The sequence below is a fragment of the Haemaphysalis longicornis genome, unplaced genomic scaffold (genome assembly GCF_048455015.1).
Source record: "Haemaphysalis longicornis isolate Haplotype H1 unplaced genomic scaffold, Haemaphysalis longicornis Haplotype H1 scaffold_12, whole genome shotgun sequence".
Classification (NCBI taxonomy): domain Eukaryota; kingdom Metazoa; phylum Arthropoda; class Arachnida; order Ixodida; family Ixodidae; genus Haemaphysalis; species Haemaphysalis longicornis.
In genome coordinates this window covers 62509431-62527233 of record NW_027526225.1, presented here as the reverse complement: position 1 = coordinate 62527233, position 17803 = coordinate 62509431, and the positions used below count along the sequence as shown (strand labels likewise).

At 48.6% G+C, this 17803-nt stretch overlaps 1 protein-coding gene across 1 annotated transcript in view; it reads left to right on the top strand.

Moving 5' to 3' along the window:
- Positions 1 to 8535: 8535 nt before the first annotated feature.
- LOC144162736 (ubiquitin carboxyl-terminal hydrolase 24-like) overlaps positions 8536 to 17803 on the top strand; it is a 113518-nt gene continuing 104250 nt past the window's right edge. The window contains exons 1-2 of the mRNA XM_077693375.1: positions 8536 to 9179; positions 13419 to 13578. Of these exons, the coding sequence (XP_077549501.1) occupies positions 8925 to 9179; positions 13419 to 13578 (415 nt within the window). The 5' untranslated portion in view covers positions 8536 to 8924. The remainder of the gene's footprint in view (positions 9180 to 13418; positions 13579 to 17803) is intronic.

Genomic DNA, 17803 nt, shown 5'->3' with positions numbered 1-17803 from the left:
CGAGCGTAACAAGCTGAACGCTCTCATACGCAAGGCACACAAGGTCGCGCTAGGTCTATACACGCACACTAACACGGAAATGATGTTAGAGCTAGGAATACATAACACTATAGAAGAGATCGCAGAAGCGCAGCAAACAGCGCAGACGGCTCGCCTCGAGCAAACGCGCACGGGCAGGGCGATCCTAGAACGATTAGGACACAGGCCGCGGCTGCAGGAGGGTAGGGACCGGCTGCCGCTTCCGCGGGTCCTGCTCGAGAAACTGCAGGTCCCACCGCTCCCGCAGCACATGGACCCACAAGAGAACAAGGAACGACGGCTGGCCAGAGCCCGAGCGCTCACCGGCACGTACTCCAACGACACCGGCGCCGTTTACGTGGACGTGGCCCGATACCCGGGCCGACGACACGCGTACGTGGCCGCAGCAGTCAGAGCAACGACGGGCGAGCTCGTCACGGCCGGCAGCGTGCGGGCCAGGTCGGCGGAGCAGGCGGAGGAGTTGGCCATCGCGCTTGCCCTCTCGATCCCGCAATGCACGACAGTACTGAGCGACTCCCGAGCGGCAGTCACCAACTTTGCAAGAAATCAAGTGTGCGCGAGTGCGGTGAGGGCGTGCGGGGCCCCAGACCCAATGCGCGCGCCGATAACGGTACGGTGGTTCCCGGCCCACATGGGCGCAGTGGGACCCGAGCCCAACCGGAACGAGGACGCGGACAGGGCGGCGAAAGCGCTGACAGGACGCCCAGCCGACCCGCGACCCGCTGTGCCTCGAACGACCGAAACCGGCAACGACGGAATCGACGACGACGACGAAACGGAGGCGGAGGAGCCCGCCCCGGTGACCACGTACGGAGGGGTCCTGGAGTGGTACCGGGAGCGTCGCAGACGCTACCCGGGGCCGCACCCCGACCTTACCAGGCAGGAGGCGGTGCTCCTCCGCCAACTGCAAGTGAGAGCAACGTGGACTCCCGTGTGGGCCGTACACGCGAGCCCGGAGCTCTACGAAACCGATGTGTGTGCGGTGTGCGGGGCCGCGAGGGCCACCCTAGCCCACATGATGTGGAACTGCGACGTTAACCCTGACTCATCCGAGGCGCTCCCGCCTCACCTCGCCCGTGCGGTGGGCGAAAGAGATCTGGACTCACAACGGGCCGCCGCGCAGTTTGCGCTGAGGGCGGTCCAACGCCAGCAAGCGCGGGTAGTTGCCCCCTCCTAAGAGGGGGATAGCTCCTGCAGCCGAAAAGCAGGCAAATAAAGATGTTACACCCCCCCCCCCCCGTATGTGTGAACGGGCGTGTAATTCATTACTTCCTCGACCTCGTTCGGGCACTGTTGACAGCTCGACGAAGCATCTAGACCAGGGGTTCCAAACACGTGGTCCCAAATACGGCCAGGGTTCTCAAAAGCGCACAATGGTCGCAAGCAACTGCGGCTTGTGAATCGAACACTCTACCGTGAGCACACGCGCTGGACGAGCACGGGGACGTCGAGAGACTCCCCGCGGTGTTTTATGACCCCACAAACGGGGCTGCACGTCGCTAATGAGAAAGCAACGCATTGACCGGAGTTTTCCAGGCTTCCGCGAAAGTGCGTGGATGTTTTTTTTTCTGTTCGCCTTTGTGTCAAACATTTTTACTGCGCTCCAGATGTGGCGAAAATGGGGCAGTCGCGCATCGTACTCTGAGTTCTCGTGTCAACATGCGTCCGCGTGCTCTTAGGCGCGTGTAGCAGCGTTAATTATGGCCTGGGTGAGAGCAACATCGCCCTTCTGAGGGAAATACTGCAGCTCATACTTAAAAAATTTCGAGCCCTTAGCTGACCGCGTGGGACACCACGCACACGTGCACGCCTAAATATTTCTAGTCCAGTTGTTTTTCACCCATGCGAAGGGGTGAGCTGGAATACATGAAGTAGGCGAAGGCTCTGCAGAAGAAAGTCCGAAAAAGTGGAAAGCGCGAACTGGCCGTTAAAGGGGCCCTCAAAGGCGTTTTGAGCACACTAAATGAACTAGCGCAATCGTTAGATTGGGTCGTCAACGTCATCTGTGCCTAGTATTACTCTTTTACGCGCAGCGGAAAGCTCACACTTTTGTAGCAAAGTTTGTCGCTTTTTTCTCACCCTTTCCTTCGTGTTTTTGGACGCCGCCATCTTCACATGTCTACATCATCGATTCCCAGATGTTCGTCATGAGCTAGACATCCTGCTATTGGGCGGCTTTTTCACGCACTTCCGGCAAAGAGATGAGTCGTCTGCTCAGCGTCGGCTCGCCGGCTGATCTGCCGGCGGAGTGCCGGAGTGCTTGGACATTTTACGACAAACGAAACAAGTGTAAACAAACGTTTAACCGTTTGTATTAAATGCAGCACGGCCATAACACGACATGGATATTCCCTTACCTGAGTACGTTCCGTAAAGAAAGCGTTGAAGCCCCGTGGCACTTCTTTCGTGCAATCGCAGAGAACGCCCTGAGCCGAATGCCCGGGTTTGACGCATACATTTTATTCTACTTCAAAACAATCCAGAGATGGGTTTCGAACGAACACAACGTCACAACATGCGTTGCAAGTCTGAACCGCGATTGAAAGACGATGGGTTGCCTCCTCCTGCCCGTCGTAAATTCGGCACTCACCTCGCGCGCGGTTTGCGGGGACGAACAGCAAGTCACTTAACTCCGGCGCACAAGCCGAGATGGCTTTTAGCCACGCACACTCATTGGCGGATCCAGAGGAGGGGTCCGGATGTCCTGACCCCCCCCCCCCCCATCAATTTGGGAATTTGTACCCCCTAGAAGATGACCCCTCAGGTCGTAGAAAAAGTCTAGTTGAATATTTTTTATATTTCTTGTATTTGTGGTTTGAAATATTTCAGTGAATAAAAAAGACTACTATCCTCATCCTCCTTTTTATCATCATCATCATCACTGGTAGAAGCTGACTCCCCCCTCAGAAAAAACCTGGATCCGCCACTGCGCACACTGCACATACCCCATGCGAAGTTGAGTCGTACGTCGCTCGAGAAAGATAACCCAGACCATGGGAAGCACTATCCACCCGCAGAAGCACAACGTCGCATTGCATCGCGAAACAAAGACGTCCACAACACACACACACCATCGCCTCCTGTAATGTCAAACGCATCTCGCACTTCCCAATGGGAGTGGGTGGTACGCCTGCAGTGCCCACATGTCGCGAGGTGGGGCCCCGAGCTGAACCGGGAACACGCAACCGTAACTGAGTTCTACAGTGGTTTGTGCCTTGTTGTCAAGGCAACCGATGTTTGAGATTCTCAAAGAAGTGGCGCTCGCTCCAGCGCTAGAAAGCTCAGAGCCGCGGTGGAGCATGCTTTGCCAACGTTGCCGCTCTCCACCACGCGTCGCCCCAAGCTGAACTGGTCACATGATTGAAGGGTTTTGTGCACGGGTTCTGTATCGATTTAAAATGTCTTTTTCACATGCCGCCGGCAGGAATTACGACCGCCGCAAAATAAGACCCGGCACCAGCGGGGCCACATCTGATACGGCACTTTTTGGATAAGCAGTGTCGGTGCATCAAAGGGAACGAGCGCACGATCTTCCCCGTACGGCTGCGAGTTCGCCGCCGATAAAAAGTCACGTGCCACCGATAGCAACTGCACCAACGAACACCGCGAAAGGGCAAGGCGAGGCCGCCGCACACATGCGGCCAGATTTTTCGTTCGGTTTTCCAGCCTTGAGCGAAGTGCGGGATTCATGGTGTCAACAAAGCTTGCCCGTAGCAGACGACAGTAGCAGCGCAATAGCGGAAGTACGTCACCGCTGCGGAGCGCAGCATCATGGGAGGCAAAGCTCGCGCGCCGTCAACAGCGGACGATAATGCGCGGTTTTTGATTTACGAAGGCCTCCTGCGCTGGAGTTTTGGCGACATGCAGCGCCCCTAGCGGCCGACGCCTCTGGGTAGTACAAAAGCAGACGACCCTCGCCGCCCTTCATGTGTTTTCAATTACAAGCCAGAGTGAAAGTTGGTTGTGGCGCTTTGTGGCGTGTTTAAATGACTGCATACTGTATGAAATAGCCCTTAAAGTAGCTGCAGAGGCTAAACAAAATAATATCCGATAAAAGAAGCCGATTTGTCGGCTTTTTTTTTTTGAGCGAGCTGTCGCGGTGGTCGCGGCGTGGGACAGTATCGCCAGGTCGGGTGGTTTAACTGTTTGACGACAGTTACAGTTTTTCTTCTTGCGTGCAGTCGACAAAGGAAAGTTCACGAGTAGCATGAACACGGAACGCTGCTCATCTTACATCCTGAGGTAACTGCAAAAGGTTGCTTCATCGGGAGCATGCAAGCGAACGCAAGAATTGCGCAGCCGACTCAGCTGACACTGCTGGCCTGGCACCGCCTTTGAAACGAGTGGAAATTTTGTTTCGTATTTTCGCAAACTAAATGATTCTCGCGTAACGTTTTACGCCGCACGATTTACGAACGGCAGGGTACATGTATACTAGCGATCGAGTAGGTGGGGCAATAGCGCCAATTAAATAATCAAATTAAGCGCTATTAAAGGACGCAAAACACTCACCAAATCACACGCCCGCTGCCTGCAGAGATGTGTACTTCTATAACATCTGTTGGTTTTCTAGTGCAGGGGTCGTCGAATATGAACGCCTACACGCCAGTTTTGACTTCAAATGGAGTTAGACAGCGAGACAAGAACAGAGAATTGGCGTCCTCCAGTTGAATTGCCCCCGCCCCATCTTCACACTTCGCCAGATTATTGTCAAATAGTAAATTTTTTCTCTCTGCATTCAAAGCCCCCCCCCCCCCCTCCTAGCTCCTCCTCCTCCTCCTCCTCCTCCCCCCCCCCCCCCCATTTGCCGTCCAGCCCTCCGCCGTGTCGGCTGCATGGAACTCGGCCGTTGCTGACCCTCATTCTAGGCTATTAAGTGCGAACTGGGAATGTACGCTGCAAGAGCGTAATTAAGTAAAGTGAGAGCAAACAAGGAAAGCGAGCGGCCTCTTAGTTCGCCCGACCACTTTGTTTTACGGCCACTAATTTCGGAATCGCAAAACAGATTTCACGCTTCTGACAGTCGCGGCATTTTGTCACTGAGACACGCAACAAAACGGCAAGCTAACGCTGCACCATGTATTCGTAACGGCGACGCAAACGAGCACTGTTTAATGAAAGTGCACGCATAGTGTGCAGGTACGCAAAAGAGCGGCGCACCGCAGCAGGCGAGCCTGCGGTCCGCCGGACTCGCTGGCTTTTTAAAGCGCGATCATCGCCGATTGCGTCACTCTTCTTTTTTGATCGGCTGTTTTTGAGAAGTCTTTGTCACCCAGAGTATTAAACTAGAAATTTCACTTAAAATTTCACTTCGTACGACCATCGATCGGTGAACCTGCGAGTAGCAGACGCCGTCATGGTCCTGGGACTTTCGTCGGCGCTGTAAACCTGTTTAGCGCTGCAAAGCTTTTTCCCCTAATGCCAAGTTGATCGCTGGAATAGATCGGACGCGTCGGGGATGAGCTGGTGACCCCGTCGCAAAATAATCGGGAGCGTCGAGCTCATTTTGCTTCTGTCAACACGGGATCCTATGGGACCCGCGCAGCTTTGTACTACCCGGAAGTACTGCCCGGAAGCCGCTTGCGCAGCGCCCCCTGGGCAGCGCAGGAGGCCTATACTCATCGCTTTAACAAAATTCTTGCGGGAGGAGATTGCAAATACATTACTTTATTTTGGTACATGTACATCCATGCATCGGCGGAAGGTATTTCAGGACCCCTTTAACGAGTGTTGCTGTTGGATTATTTTTTTATAAAAATGTACTAACTGTAACGGTATTTCTTGTTACAGTTACTTCATAAAAAAGTAAGTGTTACAGTTGCAAGTTCCTCTAACTTAAAAGTAAATAGTTGCAGTTACAAGTTACTGAAAAAAGTAACTAGTTACCGGTAACGCGTTACTATAGTTCATCTCACAAGCTAGCTGCAGCACTGTGGAGGCTACATTGTTGTCCCCCTCAGGGCGCCTAACTCACCGCTACAGTGAACTAGAATGTCTTGATCCAGTGGCGCGAACGGGAGCGCTTTGCAGCGTTCGGGCTGAAGCAAAGCGCGTCTACCGCCGCCAGGGGCGCCACTGCGCCTTCTTCGAAAACGGTACCGCGGTTGCACGGGCCGTTCCTTGGGGCGCTCGCCAGCTATTGCCGCTGCCGTTTTTTACTGTGGTACAGTAATTAACCTTTATGGAAGAAAGATGCTCACTTTTGTTGTCCCTGTACTTTTCTAAGAACGTTTTGTTGCTTATCAGACCCGTTTGAGCCATCGGGCAACGGCTACAAACAAATCGTCTGCTAGCGGCGCAGACGATACGAGCGGATGTGCGATACGTTGGCGGCGCGCGGTCGGACAAACTCTCCGTCTGTTTATGGCTGAGGCCGGCCTTTCATTTTCTGCGTGTTTTACGTTTCCGTGATGTTCCACAGAAGCAAGAGGTATACAATCGTCAGGAATATAGTTATTGCGAGTGCTGTCGAATAGAGGTTGGCCAGGCCGGGTACGCGATGTCAAAACGAAGGACGGACACCTATTGCTTTGCTCCGGGTTGTCACAGTGGTTACCCTGCAGGTGCTCCCAAGGCGTCTTTGTTCGCCGCTCCTTTGGACGATGAACTGTGCAAAAAGTGGGGACAAAATTTGGGAAGACTGGACAAACTCTTGACCATATCTTCAGCCGTTGGTGAGCGCCACTTTGAGCCCGAGTGCTTATTGCGTGATTACATCCACGTAATAAACGGCTGTAAAGTGCGACTTGTACGCGGGAAGCTGTCACTGGCTCCAGGTGCTGTACCTACCATCCTGCCTGACTGTGCTTCGAATTCTGCGCGGAGCATGCACGCGGAAGCCGCAAAGGAAAAGGCGGACAAGAGTTTCAGTTTCGGCAGCCAGCAAGCAAGCTGAAGAGCCGAAAAAGATGAGGTGCACCAGCCACAACACGAGGCTCTCTCTCCGCAGTGCTCATCAAATGAAGTCGCAAGTTCTGTGGAATGATGCTTTCACAATGAGCCATCTTCAAGAAGTCAAGCTTCCTTCAAAGCTCTGGTGCCGGCTAAATTGTGCCGACGATCGAAACGTTCATTTCGCTATACGACATCGATACGAAAAAAAAAAAAAAAGCTAGACATTTTCACGAGAAATCTGTGCTCTTCTATCCACATGACGACAAAGTGTCGTCGCAAACATTCTTTTCGTGGTGTGTTATGCGGAAGCGGTGACATATATTCCCTAGCTGTTGCGAACAGTGTGCTGCAAGAAGCAGCTGCAGTTCGGCCTGCAAAGGGGCCATGACGACTAGGAGGTTTAGTGATGTATTACACGTGCTAACACAGAAGCTGCGATCTCAAACGACACATTTGGGGACGCTGCCTTCAGCACTAAGTGCCTGGGGAAAGTTTCCTCTGAAGGTAATTTGTTTATTGCAAACTTTGCTGCTGAGACAATCAGCCGGGTGCTACTGGACGCGTGAATACTGGGTATAATTTGCTTTTGTAGAGTGAAATTCACAAGTAGGTTCATGCCGGGACTTTATTACAGTAAATATAAAAAGTAAATCCATTCGTAAAGAATTAAACATAGCAGTTGTCCGCCGGCAGCACATCGAACGCGTACGCTCGCATCGATCGTCTGCGCAGGTAGCAGACGACACCAAACAACTCGATTTATAGCCGTTTCCCTACAGCTCAAACGGGTAGATTTGCAACAAAACGTTCCTAGCAAGGTACGGAAATGCCAGACGCGAGTAGCATTTTTTTTTTTTAAGGGTTAATTACTACCCAACATCGGAACAGCGACAGCCTGCCGCGGCGGCGCCTTTCGAAGATGGCGCAGCAGCGCCACCTGGTGTTTTCTACACAGAAGAGCACGCCCCTTCCTCGCCGTTCGCGCCACTAGATCATTCTAGTTCACTATACTCACCGCGAAGGAAGCGACAAAAGGCGCCGGGGCCGTGCGGTGCCACTTGCCGAGAGGGGAGAAGAGAGTGTCCTTTCAGGACCCCGTTCACGGCGGATTAGGCGCCCTCAGTGGGCGCACTATTGATAACAATGTAGCCTCCACAGTGCTGCAGCTAGCTTGTGAGATGAACTATAGTAACTAGTTACCGCCAAGACTTCACTTCGCCGACCCCACTCTGATCACCTGTACAGAAATCTCGTAACTAAAGCATTGTGAAGTGCAGAGTGGGAGTATTTCAGTAAACTATTTAATAATGCTGCCGCAAAACTTCCTGATAGGATATGGCGTTCACTGAACACACTTTTGCACCGTTCACGAACGAACGAACGAGTAACCGTTATTCGGACTAGGAGTGCTAGGAGCACTAGAAGAACTAGGAGTGCGAATAAGGACAGAAAGCGTCTTCAGCTTTTATGTCGCAAACTTACTCTAAAACTTACCCAAAATTGTTTAAAATCTTTAAAAAAGGTGTATTTTAAGTTTATTACGTACGTAATTGCTAGTTTTTTTTTACAAAAAATTTTTTTCGGAATGCTCGTCGCCAGGGCGCGACATCGTGCAGTTCAAAATGGCCGCTTCCTGAAACGCGTTGTGGAGCAAAGTGTGTGTAGTTTATTTTCCGTTTCGAGTCGCCGCTTTATAATTTGGCCGTACCGATCCACGTCTTGCATTTACTGCAGCTGCATAACATATCCGCATCTCCGTGAAGCGTGTCTACATATTATTTCTGCTTCGCGAAGGTACTGCTTCAGCGCCATGTTCGGAGCGTTGGAGTGCGCCCACACCCGCAGATCGTGCCACCTCCTCCGTGCATCAAAGCCGGTAACAAATGCGTCGTCGTCGCTTGACGACTGCACGTGAATCTTCTTCAAGGGCTTCTATTTCGTCTCCTTAACCGGTGTGTCGCGCGTGTGCGCCTCTCCGAGCGGCTTCCAGCATGGATCAGACGGAGAAGAATGTTCAGACCTTGTTCAGCATGGGTTTTCTGGACATCGAGGACATCAAGAACGCACTGAGGATAAGTCACAACGACCTCAGCGAAGCAGTGGCGATCCTGACCAACGATCAGGTGCGCTACGGCCCCTACTCGAGCGTCGGCACGACAGAGGACGTGGAGATGAAAGACATCACGTCCACGGCTCTTGTGCCCGTGGCCGCCCCGCCTCCTTACAACTCGCTGCCGGACGCAAAGGTAATTGGCCGCTCGGGAATTGTCTGCGGCGCCGGGTCGCTCTCACGCGCTTCAAGGGCTTCCCCCGCTCCTTCCCTTTGATTCGTTCAGCTGTCGCCCGTAGGCCGCATTCTCTGCTCTTTTCCCCCGGTTTTGTTGCGAAAAGAAACCAGCGTTTTCCTTCGGGCGAAGGTCGCGCTGTCTCTCTCAGACCGCTATACTGTTTCCTTTCCGTCTGTGCTAATTTGTAGCGGAGGAAGTTGACTTTAGTTGTCAGTGTCCAAGGTTGCGGGAACTGTAGGGTAACGGTTCTTTTTGGCTGCCCGGTACTGCAGAACGAAGGTTGGCCTAAGTACTATCTCGGGTGGACATGTGTTTGGGAAAGCGTCTAGTGTTCTTTGTTTTATTCCGCTCGTAAAGTTTAGGTTTGGTTGTGGGAGTGTACTCGGGACGCGGTGCGACGTGTTCCTACGAGAAACGGAGATGTAGGATCGTTGCAGCATAATAAAACATTAGTTTGAGCGGCAGGTTTAATAGTAATAAAGAAAAAATAATATAGGATAACTTCAAGGTCTACAAGATGTGAAAGAGTGCCTTGTTTTATTTGTTCATCCCGAACTTTATCTGCTGTGTGCTTTCTAGGTCGATGTATTTCTCAGTATTTGATGACAAAGAGCATTCCACCTTTATTGCTTCATGAGGTGCTTTCTGAGGGACTTGAAGCTCGGTTTTATTTTTGCATAACTGGTTTGTGAACAGAAATTGTACATTTAAGTTTATTGAAATGCCCGAATTAGGCACCACAGACTTCTCTATTGATTGACGTCCTCGAATTTGATGGGGAAAATCCCTGTAAGCAAGCTTCTAGCTAATCCATAATACTGTACGACATGCCATTGTAGTATAACAGATGGCATCAAACCCAAGTAGCACTAGTTTTACAACTGTTTGTTGACCTTCTTTAATTCAACACTCTCGTTTAGGCCAAGAAACTTCGCATTCTGGTGAGCTTTAAATGATGCCGAGTGTAACTATATGGGGAGAAAAAACTTGACCTCTTCCTTAACTTTTTCGCGTGGCGAAACAAACATCAAAACAGGGGCAGAGTAGTTCACTGTTATGACCTTGAATTACCTTGACGCCTAATTTTTGCAAACGTCTGGGGTCGCGGGTTGGGTCATTCTGGCATGATTAGACACGTACCAGCATTGCCAGCTAAAAAGAAGTCCCAGGCGTTCATCAGCTTTAACTTAATTTGAAAGTATCTACCTCACGAAAAGTGAGTTGTAGAAGTTGGTTCCACTCAGTATGGATGATCAGCTGTATAAACCAGTAAAGAAAAACCCGCCGCGGTGGCTCAGTGGCTAAGGCGTTGCGCTGCTGAGCACGAGGTCGCGGGTTCGATTCCCGGCCGCGGCGGCCGCTTTTCTGATGGAGGCGAAAAGCAAAAACGCCCGTGTGTACGAGATTTCGGCGCACGTTAAAGATCCCCAGGTGGTCAAAATTAATCCGGAGCCCTCCACTACGGCACGCCTCATCGCCTGCGTTGCGTCGGCGCGTTAAACCCCACAATCAATCAACCAGTAAAGAAAAAGTAGTTGCCTATAGGTGGTATTCGTTGAAAAGTTTAGCTGTCAATTTCTTCACTTGGCAACACCGGAAACGGCCACGGACATGGCCAGTGCGCCACGGACATGGCGCGGCTTGGGCCTCTGCGCCCGCACGCCGAAGAAACAAAACAAAAAAAAAAAAAAAACACCGGCGTGCATCATCTGCTCCGTTTCAACCCGATTCTCAACGGTGGTGTCAACAGAGATGTTATTAATTGCACTCACACTGGACTCGAGGCAATACTTTGCGTTTGGTGAGGTAGAGTTTGTAACGTGCATCACAGTCATGTGCTTAGCACGGACAAGTACGGCCATCCCGGGGAGTCTGACGGAAACAGTGACGGTGCTCTCACACGGTTGCCTGCATGCGCGCCTCGCCAGTGAATACAAGCAATACATCATTGATGCATGTGTTGGAATATGCCGACATCATTCAGGGTCCTCACACCCAAACAGAAAACCACTGCCTTGAATAAATCCAAAACAATTCTTTCTGGTTTATTTACCGCGCACACAGTAGGCACATTTCAGTCACTGAACTCCGCAATTGAATTGGACTTCCCCCATTAGAGTCCTGTAGATAGCTACAACTCTCATAATTGCTGCATAACATAGTAAATGGACGCTCAGGACTCACCTTTCAGACTTGCATGCAGATCAGTACACTGCGAAAAACACGAAATAAGCATGTTAAAACTATAATAATGCTTGTGATGGTCAGTGCTGATAAGAACAGGACAAGAAAAGAATGGATGACACAAGCGCTGGCCATCATGAACAAAATTCCAACTCACCCAATTTGCTACATTGTAATAATGGCCCTCACTAAAACAAATTCTCTGCTGTATTCTTTTTTTTTTCTCGAACGAGTTTCGACTGAAATGCATTGCCGCTCGATGTAACCAGCATTGTAGCACCAGACGCGTTCTTATCAGCTGTCACTGCTTGTACGTACTACAAATTGTCCCATCGCGTGTGCAGGATTCCAGTTGTTCTTATCAGGCTTTACCAGTTTGCGCCATGTAAAGAAGCTGGATTGTATCTTGATGCCGCACTTGTTGCGCTGCCGTGGCCCGTGTGCATGCATGTCCCACGCAGGCCTGTTATGTAGTTACATTCAAAACTTTGTCAAACAAAACCCAACCTTACAAATTTTCTGATCTAATAAACAAATTTGGATTCCCCCACAGGGGCTTATACGGCTCAATGCTTTTATGAACTCGAACTAAGAAGATAGATTCAGCATCAATCCTGATTTAATGAAGTATTTCAAGAAGCAGACACCTGAAAAATGGAGTGATTTCGAATGTGTTTTTTCAGAACACCACGACGATTATTGCACCACATCAGAAAAGATGGGGCATCAAGTTTTGTTTTTACGGAGCTCTACGAGATAAACCCAGCAGTCCCAGTTTTCAATCAGTGATACTAGATGGCGTCAACAGTGGCGGTGGCGCTTATTATTGCTAAATTATTAGCAGGCGAGCGCCGCGACTTCCACAATTACGATATCGTAGTAGCTGCTGGGATTTGCTTCCCTTAAGACATCGAATTTATGAAATCAACTGCTTATAAAATGACAGTCCCGATTTTACGAACTTCTCGATTTAACGAAACAATTCGCGGTTTCCGGTGACTTCGTTAGATCGGGTTTTAAGTGTATTTATTTTGATCCTTCTTCTGTACCGTGAACTGTGCGTACACTTTCTACTGCGTTACATCGCTGCAAGTATGCGCCACTCCTGCCTTGGCCACCAAGAGGTGGTTGGCAGTATGTAGTAAATAAATAAATAAATAGAAATAAATAGGCTACCTAACTAATTGCAGTGTGGTGAGTCATTAATTTGTCAAAACGGAGACAGCAGTAGCAACAAAGAAGGGAATATGAGAAACACCTTGGTCATAATTTTAAGCTTGGTAATATATTGCATAATCCAAATGCCACTAAAACTGCATGCGGAGTGCAAGTGAATGAGATTCTCTGGCAAATGCAATCGAGCATTCCTGCTTGACTTGCTCGGGTAGCCAGTCTCTTCTCTTGAGGATGTTACTGGTGGAACATTCAGGGAGATTTTGTCTTTTTTCGTTAGAGTAAAATACTGCCTTGAATACAAATCTATCATTTTTCACCCAGACATTCTTTTTAAGAACTATTTTATGCTCTGCCGCTCTAGTAACCAATTTTATTCTGCCGAGCTTTTGTTTATGCAAAGCTTTTGTTTCGTTTAGCTCTGTTTTGTCAACAGCTCTCGTGCTACACGAAACTGGAGCTCACTGTCAGCTGAGTATTCGTTTCCTCTGAGCCTGACACTTGTGATTATGAAGCCGCTTTTAAGCGGACAATTGGACTGAGCTGTCCCACTCCTGTGTTTAGTGGCAGGATTTCATTACCCCTGTCACGAGCAACTGTAAATTAGAATTAGAACAATAGATTAGATTAGAAGTAGATTAGAATGATTGAGATTTGGCAAATCTCTATCTCTATCCTCATGGAACCGCGATCTTGTTTCACAACAGGGACAATGCATGCAGGTATGCATCAGTCTGGATAGTACATCCGTTATCACCTGTTATCATATTTTGTGCCCTTTCCTATGCCTGCGGAAGAGGAACCGGCCCTGAACGCTTTGTCCCCTGACCCCGTACGCAGCCCTGCTCGCCAAAGCCGGACTACCCGAATGCGGCCTTCCCCCAGACCAACCTGTACGAGCTGGAGCAGAGGGTCTTCGTGGACCAGTGGTCCATCCCGTACAAGAAGGACGAGTCGCTGGCCAAGTGCCTCGTCGCAGCCACAAACCTGGCCAAAGAAGGTGCTCTTATGCGCTGTTGTCTGGTGTACTGGGCCTTACGTTATTTCCTGTTTGTACTCAGCGGGGCAGAGATGGCAGCTTGAAAATTTGTGGCATGTGAACTGGTGGAGTTTATTAGTTGATGCTGTACCCTTTGGAACTTCGCCCAAGCAGCACTGCAGAGCATTCGATTCCCGGTTGCGGCTTCTGCTTTTCTGGTGGAGGCGAAAAGCAAGAACGCCCGTGTGTACGAGATTTCGGCACACGTTAAAGGGACGGACAACCTATTTTTGTGGCGTATATGTTCTCTCACTCATATGAAAGCCAGCGTTGTATATAGCCCGGTAACCGCAAGCAATTTATGAACAAATTGGTGGAAATAATTTTAATTTGGCAGCAAACTTTGTGAAATCGGAAGGGTGGCGGTTCGTAGTGTCGAAACTTGACTCTACAATATGTGGCCCTGTCACGTGACCTGCAAACCTAGCAGCTGCTGTGACTGCTGAAACGTTTATTCACTCATTGAAAACCTTTTAACACAAGTATTTGTCTCAGTTTAAATTGTATATGTATTTTTAAAACATTATTTTGAAAATTTTTAAGACACGCCGCCCTCCAACGCCGCCCGCCGCCGCTGGATTGCTCTCAGTGGGGCTAACTGAGCCTCCATGCAGACCCATTGAAGGAGCTTTGACGATTCTTCCTGACTCAGGGGCGTTTGTTGTGCCAAAATATTCGATTTCAGTTTCCAAATACGCCAACGGCAGCTTAAAAAAAAAAAAAAAGATGCGTTCGGGGAGAATTGAACTTCCCACCTCCACAACGTGAAGCATGCATGAAGCCAAATTCTACCTATCGTGCATCCCAACAGATGGCGCCTTCGTGCAAAAACGGCTGGTGAATTAAAAAAAAACTCACAAAGGAATAAGAAAGCCTGCGATTCACACTTTTTTTAGCTTGGGACAAGTTTTTAAATATCGCTTCTCATTTCGCATACAGACAAAAGTATGTTGCCGCGCTACTGCACGTCATGGTTGCCAGCATTATTTTTGGGGGGGGGACATACGGCTCGTAGATCTAAAAATTTCGATTTAAAAAGTTTTAGGGCGGTATCAGCAAAACCGCTTCTCGTTAAGGTGCTTTAAGTGATGCCGTTTCATTTGGGATAGAGGATATATACTCAACAAAAATCGGTCGTCTGTCCCTTTAAAGATCCCCAGGTGGTCAAAATCAATTCGGAGGCCTCCACTATGGTGCACCTCATCGCCTGTGTTGCGTTGGCGCGTTATACTCTACAATGAATCAAATCAATCAAGAACAGCTGCACCTGCAGGGCCCCGCTCTGGTGAACATCACTTTCACCCAGCTACTAGCACTTTTTGCAGTGAAATGCATAATTAGCAGACTGGCATCAGTCATGTGGAAGTGCATCTGGGGAAGTTCAACTGGAACATTGGTGATGAGTATAGCTCGAACAAATGGAGCTGAGAGAGGGAGTTGGAGATCAATTAATGGGTACAAATGGGTAGAGTTTGTCCTGAGGGGCTTAGTATGAAAAGGATGTAAAATTTAGGGGTGGGCGATTGATCGGTGAACCTTTTGAATAATCGACTGATGCTTTAGTGGTGATTAATTTTTTAAACCGGTTGATCGGTTGGAGTCATGTGAGCGAACTGAAAGGAGTGCCGTGTTGAAATTGGGCGCAAGCGTGATGAGGATCTATTCAGGTTCATATAAACCATCTCGCGTCGCAACGAAAATGATGCAAGTATGCTTAGAGAATATAGGGATTAAAACCGGAAGCTTATAGCCAAGAAAGATGGGAAAATGGCTGCTCTTAACTCTTTCGCTACCGGGCCTATCAAAATTGATCAATTTGATCGATACTTTTGGGAGCGCCTTTTCATAGCGTTCCAGGCGTTTCTCGAACAACTAAAGCTGTTCGGAGTTAGATCAGAAAATGGCCTTTCAAAATCAGTTTTGTTTTCATTTTTGCTACGGAAACAGGATTTTTGACACGCTTTTGAATCACCTGGGTGTGGAAAAGGGGCGTGGTCATCGCGCGTCACTGCTACCAACGAAGAATGCGTTCAACTCGTAATTACTCTGCACCAGCGCTTGTTTTTTGCTATCAGGGCGTGAATGGGGAACTAGCAAACTCGTCAGGTTCGCGCTCTGACAGTAATAATCCCCGAAATCGGCTGAAAATGTCAAGCAGAGCCTGGTTGCAAAGCTACTTTATGATTTTAGGCAGTTTTATTGCCTTTGCGCACGTTGTTCTAAGTACTGTGGTAGTTCTACTTACCCCAGGACCATTCGCAAACAGTTTACAACAGTTTCGGTTTCGTTTCTGAATCGCGAAATTCATATTTAGCGCTACTACGCAGTTACCCAACTTCAAGGCTACCTGCCATGGCGCCTGGAGCGTCCGCGACTGATCATTGTACAAAGCACGGCGCTCCTGATTTCCCCCCACCCTAACCCGATTTCTGCGATAAGAACTTCAGATGCAAGTCAAAAGGTCACACCCAGTCGCCAGATATCTGTTCCGCCGAGGACAGCGCTTCAAACCGGCTTTACACTGCCAGCTGTTCGCCTTCCAGTTTCGTTTCCATGCGAGGGTATATCCGGGTGTCTAATGTTGCTGCTTAGTTGAACTGTCTATTCGGACGGAGTCTCTGATAAGCTTTTGTACTGTTTCATTTGAAAAATGTTAGGTGGCGCTGCAATAGAGGAGGCTCGTGCTGATTTTTTTCAGCGCGCAACTGCTACTCGGCCAAAGATCGCAGGGCACGATTCTAGCTCATCATACCTCATTTTTGCGAGCAAGGCTACCATTGCGAGTGAGAAGATGATAATAAAGCTCAGCTTTATGTCTCGAGAGATAGCTGACCGTGAACGTCAACAAGCGTCAGCCATGGCGTTCCGTTTTCAACTTCATGGATGTTTTTTTCCACATCGCGTGCTTGTCCCAAATATTGTGCTCGCTGTAAATGCAAAGTCAGCTATTGACATGATGTTTTTACGTTATGTGGGGGCAAATCGGTGCCTCTGATAATGACAAACCGCCAGGTTTATTCCAGGAAACCACCCGATATTGCACATTTTGAATTGGAGGTTGGGCTTCACCGCATAACATGAGCACCGTGCATGCTAACATTTTTTTTTATATCTGACAAACTGTTCCGCGCAAGTTGACATTTTTTCTAGGGCGTGTTTGAAATGTTTCCCTACAAAATGTATATTCTAATTTTTTTCTACTACCAGTGGTTTGATAAACACAACTCCTTTTTTATCATTTTTTTCGACAACTTTACAAAAATTTTGATCTTGATTTTTTTTTACAACTATGATATATAAAAACCTTTAAAAAACTGGTGTTATTGGAAAGGCCGGTAAATATTCTGCATTTTGTGTTCCTGCAATTAGTGCCTAACCAATTTTTTAGCAGGAAAAAAAAATGTTTTCTTGGACACCTAAAATTAGTCAATTTTCCGGCGGTAGCGAAAGAGTTATTAAAAATATACACAGTACAAAAATTAGGCGAGTGGGCAGTTACACTGTTTAGCCGTTGTATAAACCAGTTCTGTTGCATGTAAACCACGATTAATCAGCACACCGTACAATTATGGTGAGTGCCGGCGTTCTTGATTCTAGAAAGAGTGAGAGTGATTAATGCGACGATAAGCATCTCACCGACATCAGCGCCATGATGATGACCTGCTCACCTCATCTGGAATGTCTGTGAAAGGGTTGAAGAGCATGCTGATCTTATTTTTTATTGTTATACCATTACGGGCATTATTACAATAATATTTGTGGTCATTTTTTGTCCCTAAACCAATGCAACCAATTAATGAGCCAGTTAACCTATTACAGTCAGCTGATTAATTGGTTAAAATTTTTTAATCAATTTCAATGCCATGCTCGATGGCCTGCTTTGTGGAACAGCATGCTGGATTGTCGCTTTTCTTACATAGCCATCGCCAGCACCAACTTTTCTTCATCTTCTAACAATTGTGTTTGTGAGCTGTGTGATGATGGCATTGTTGAATAAGTTTTCTAAATGCTATAAATATTGCTAGGGTAATTTCCAAGTGCGTATTTGTGTGTGGGTCTCTCGATCTATAATAAATAATAGAAGAGAAACTCAGTTCCTGGTTTTGTTCCCCCGGTTATACCGAGAGTAAGGAGTGTGGTACCACTCCTCACTCCCCTCGGTGAAATGCCATCACGCCCCATCATT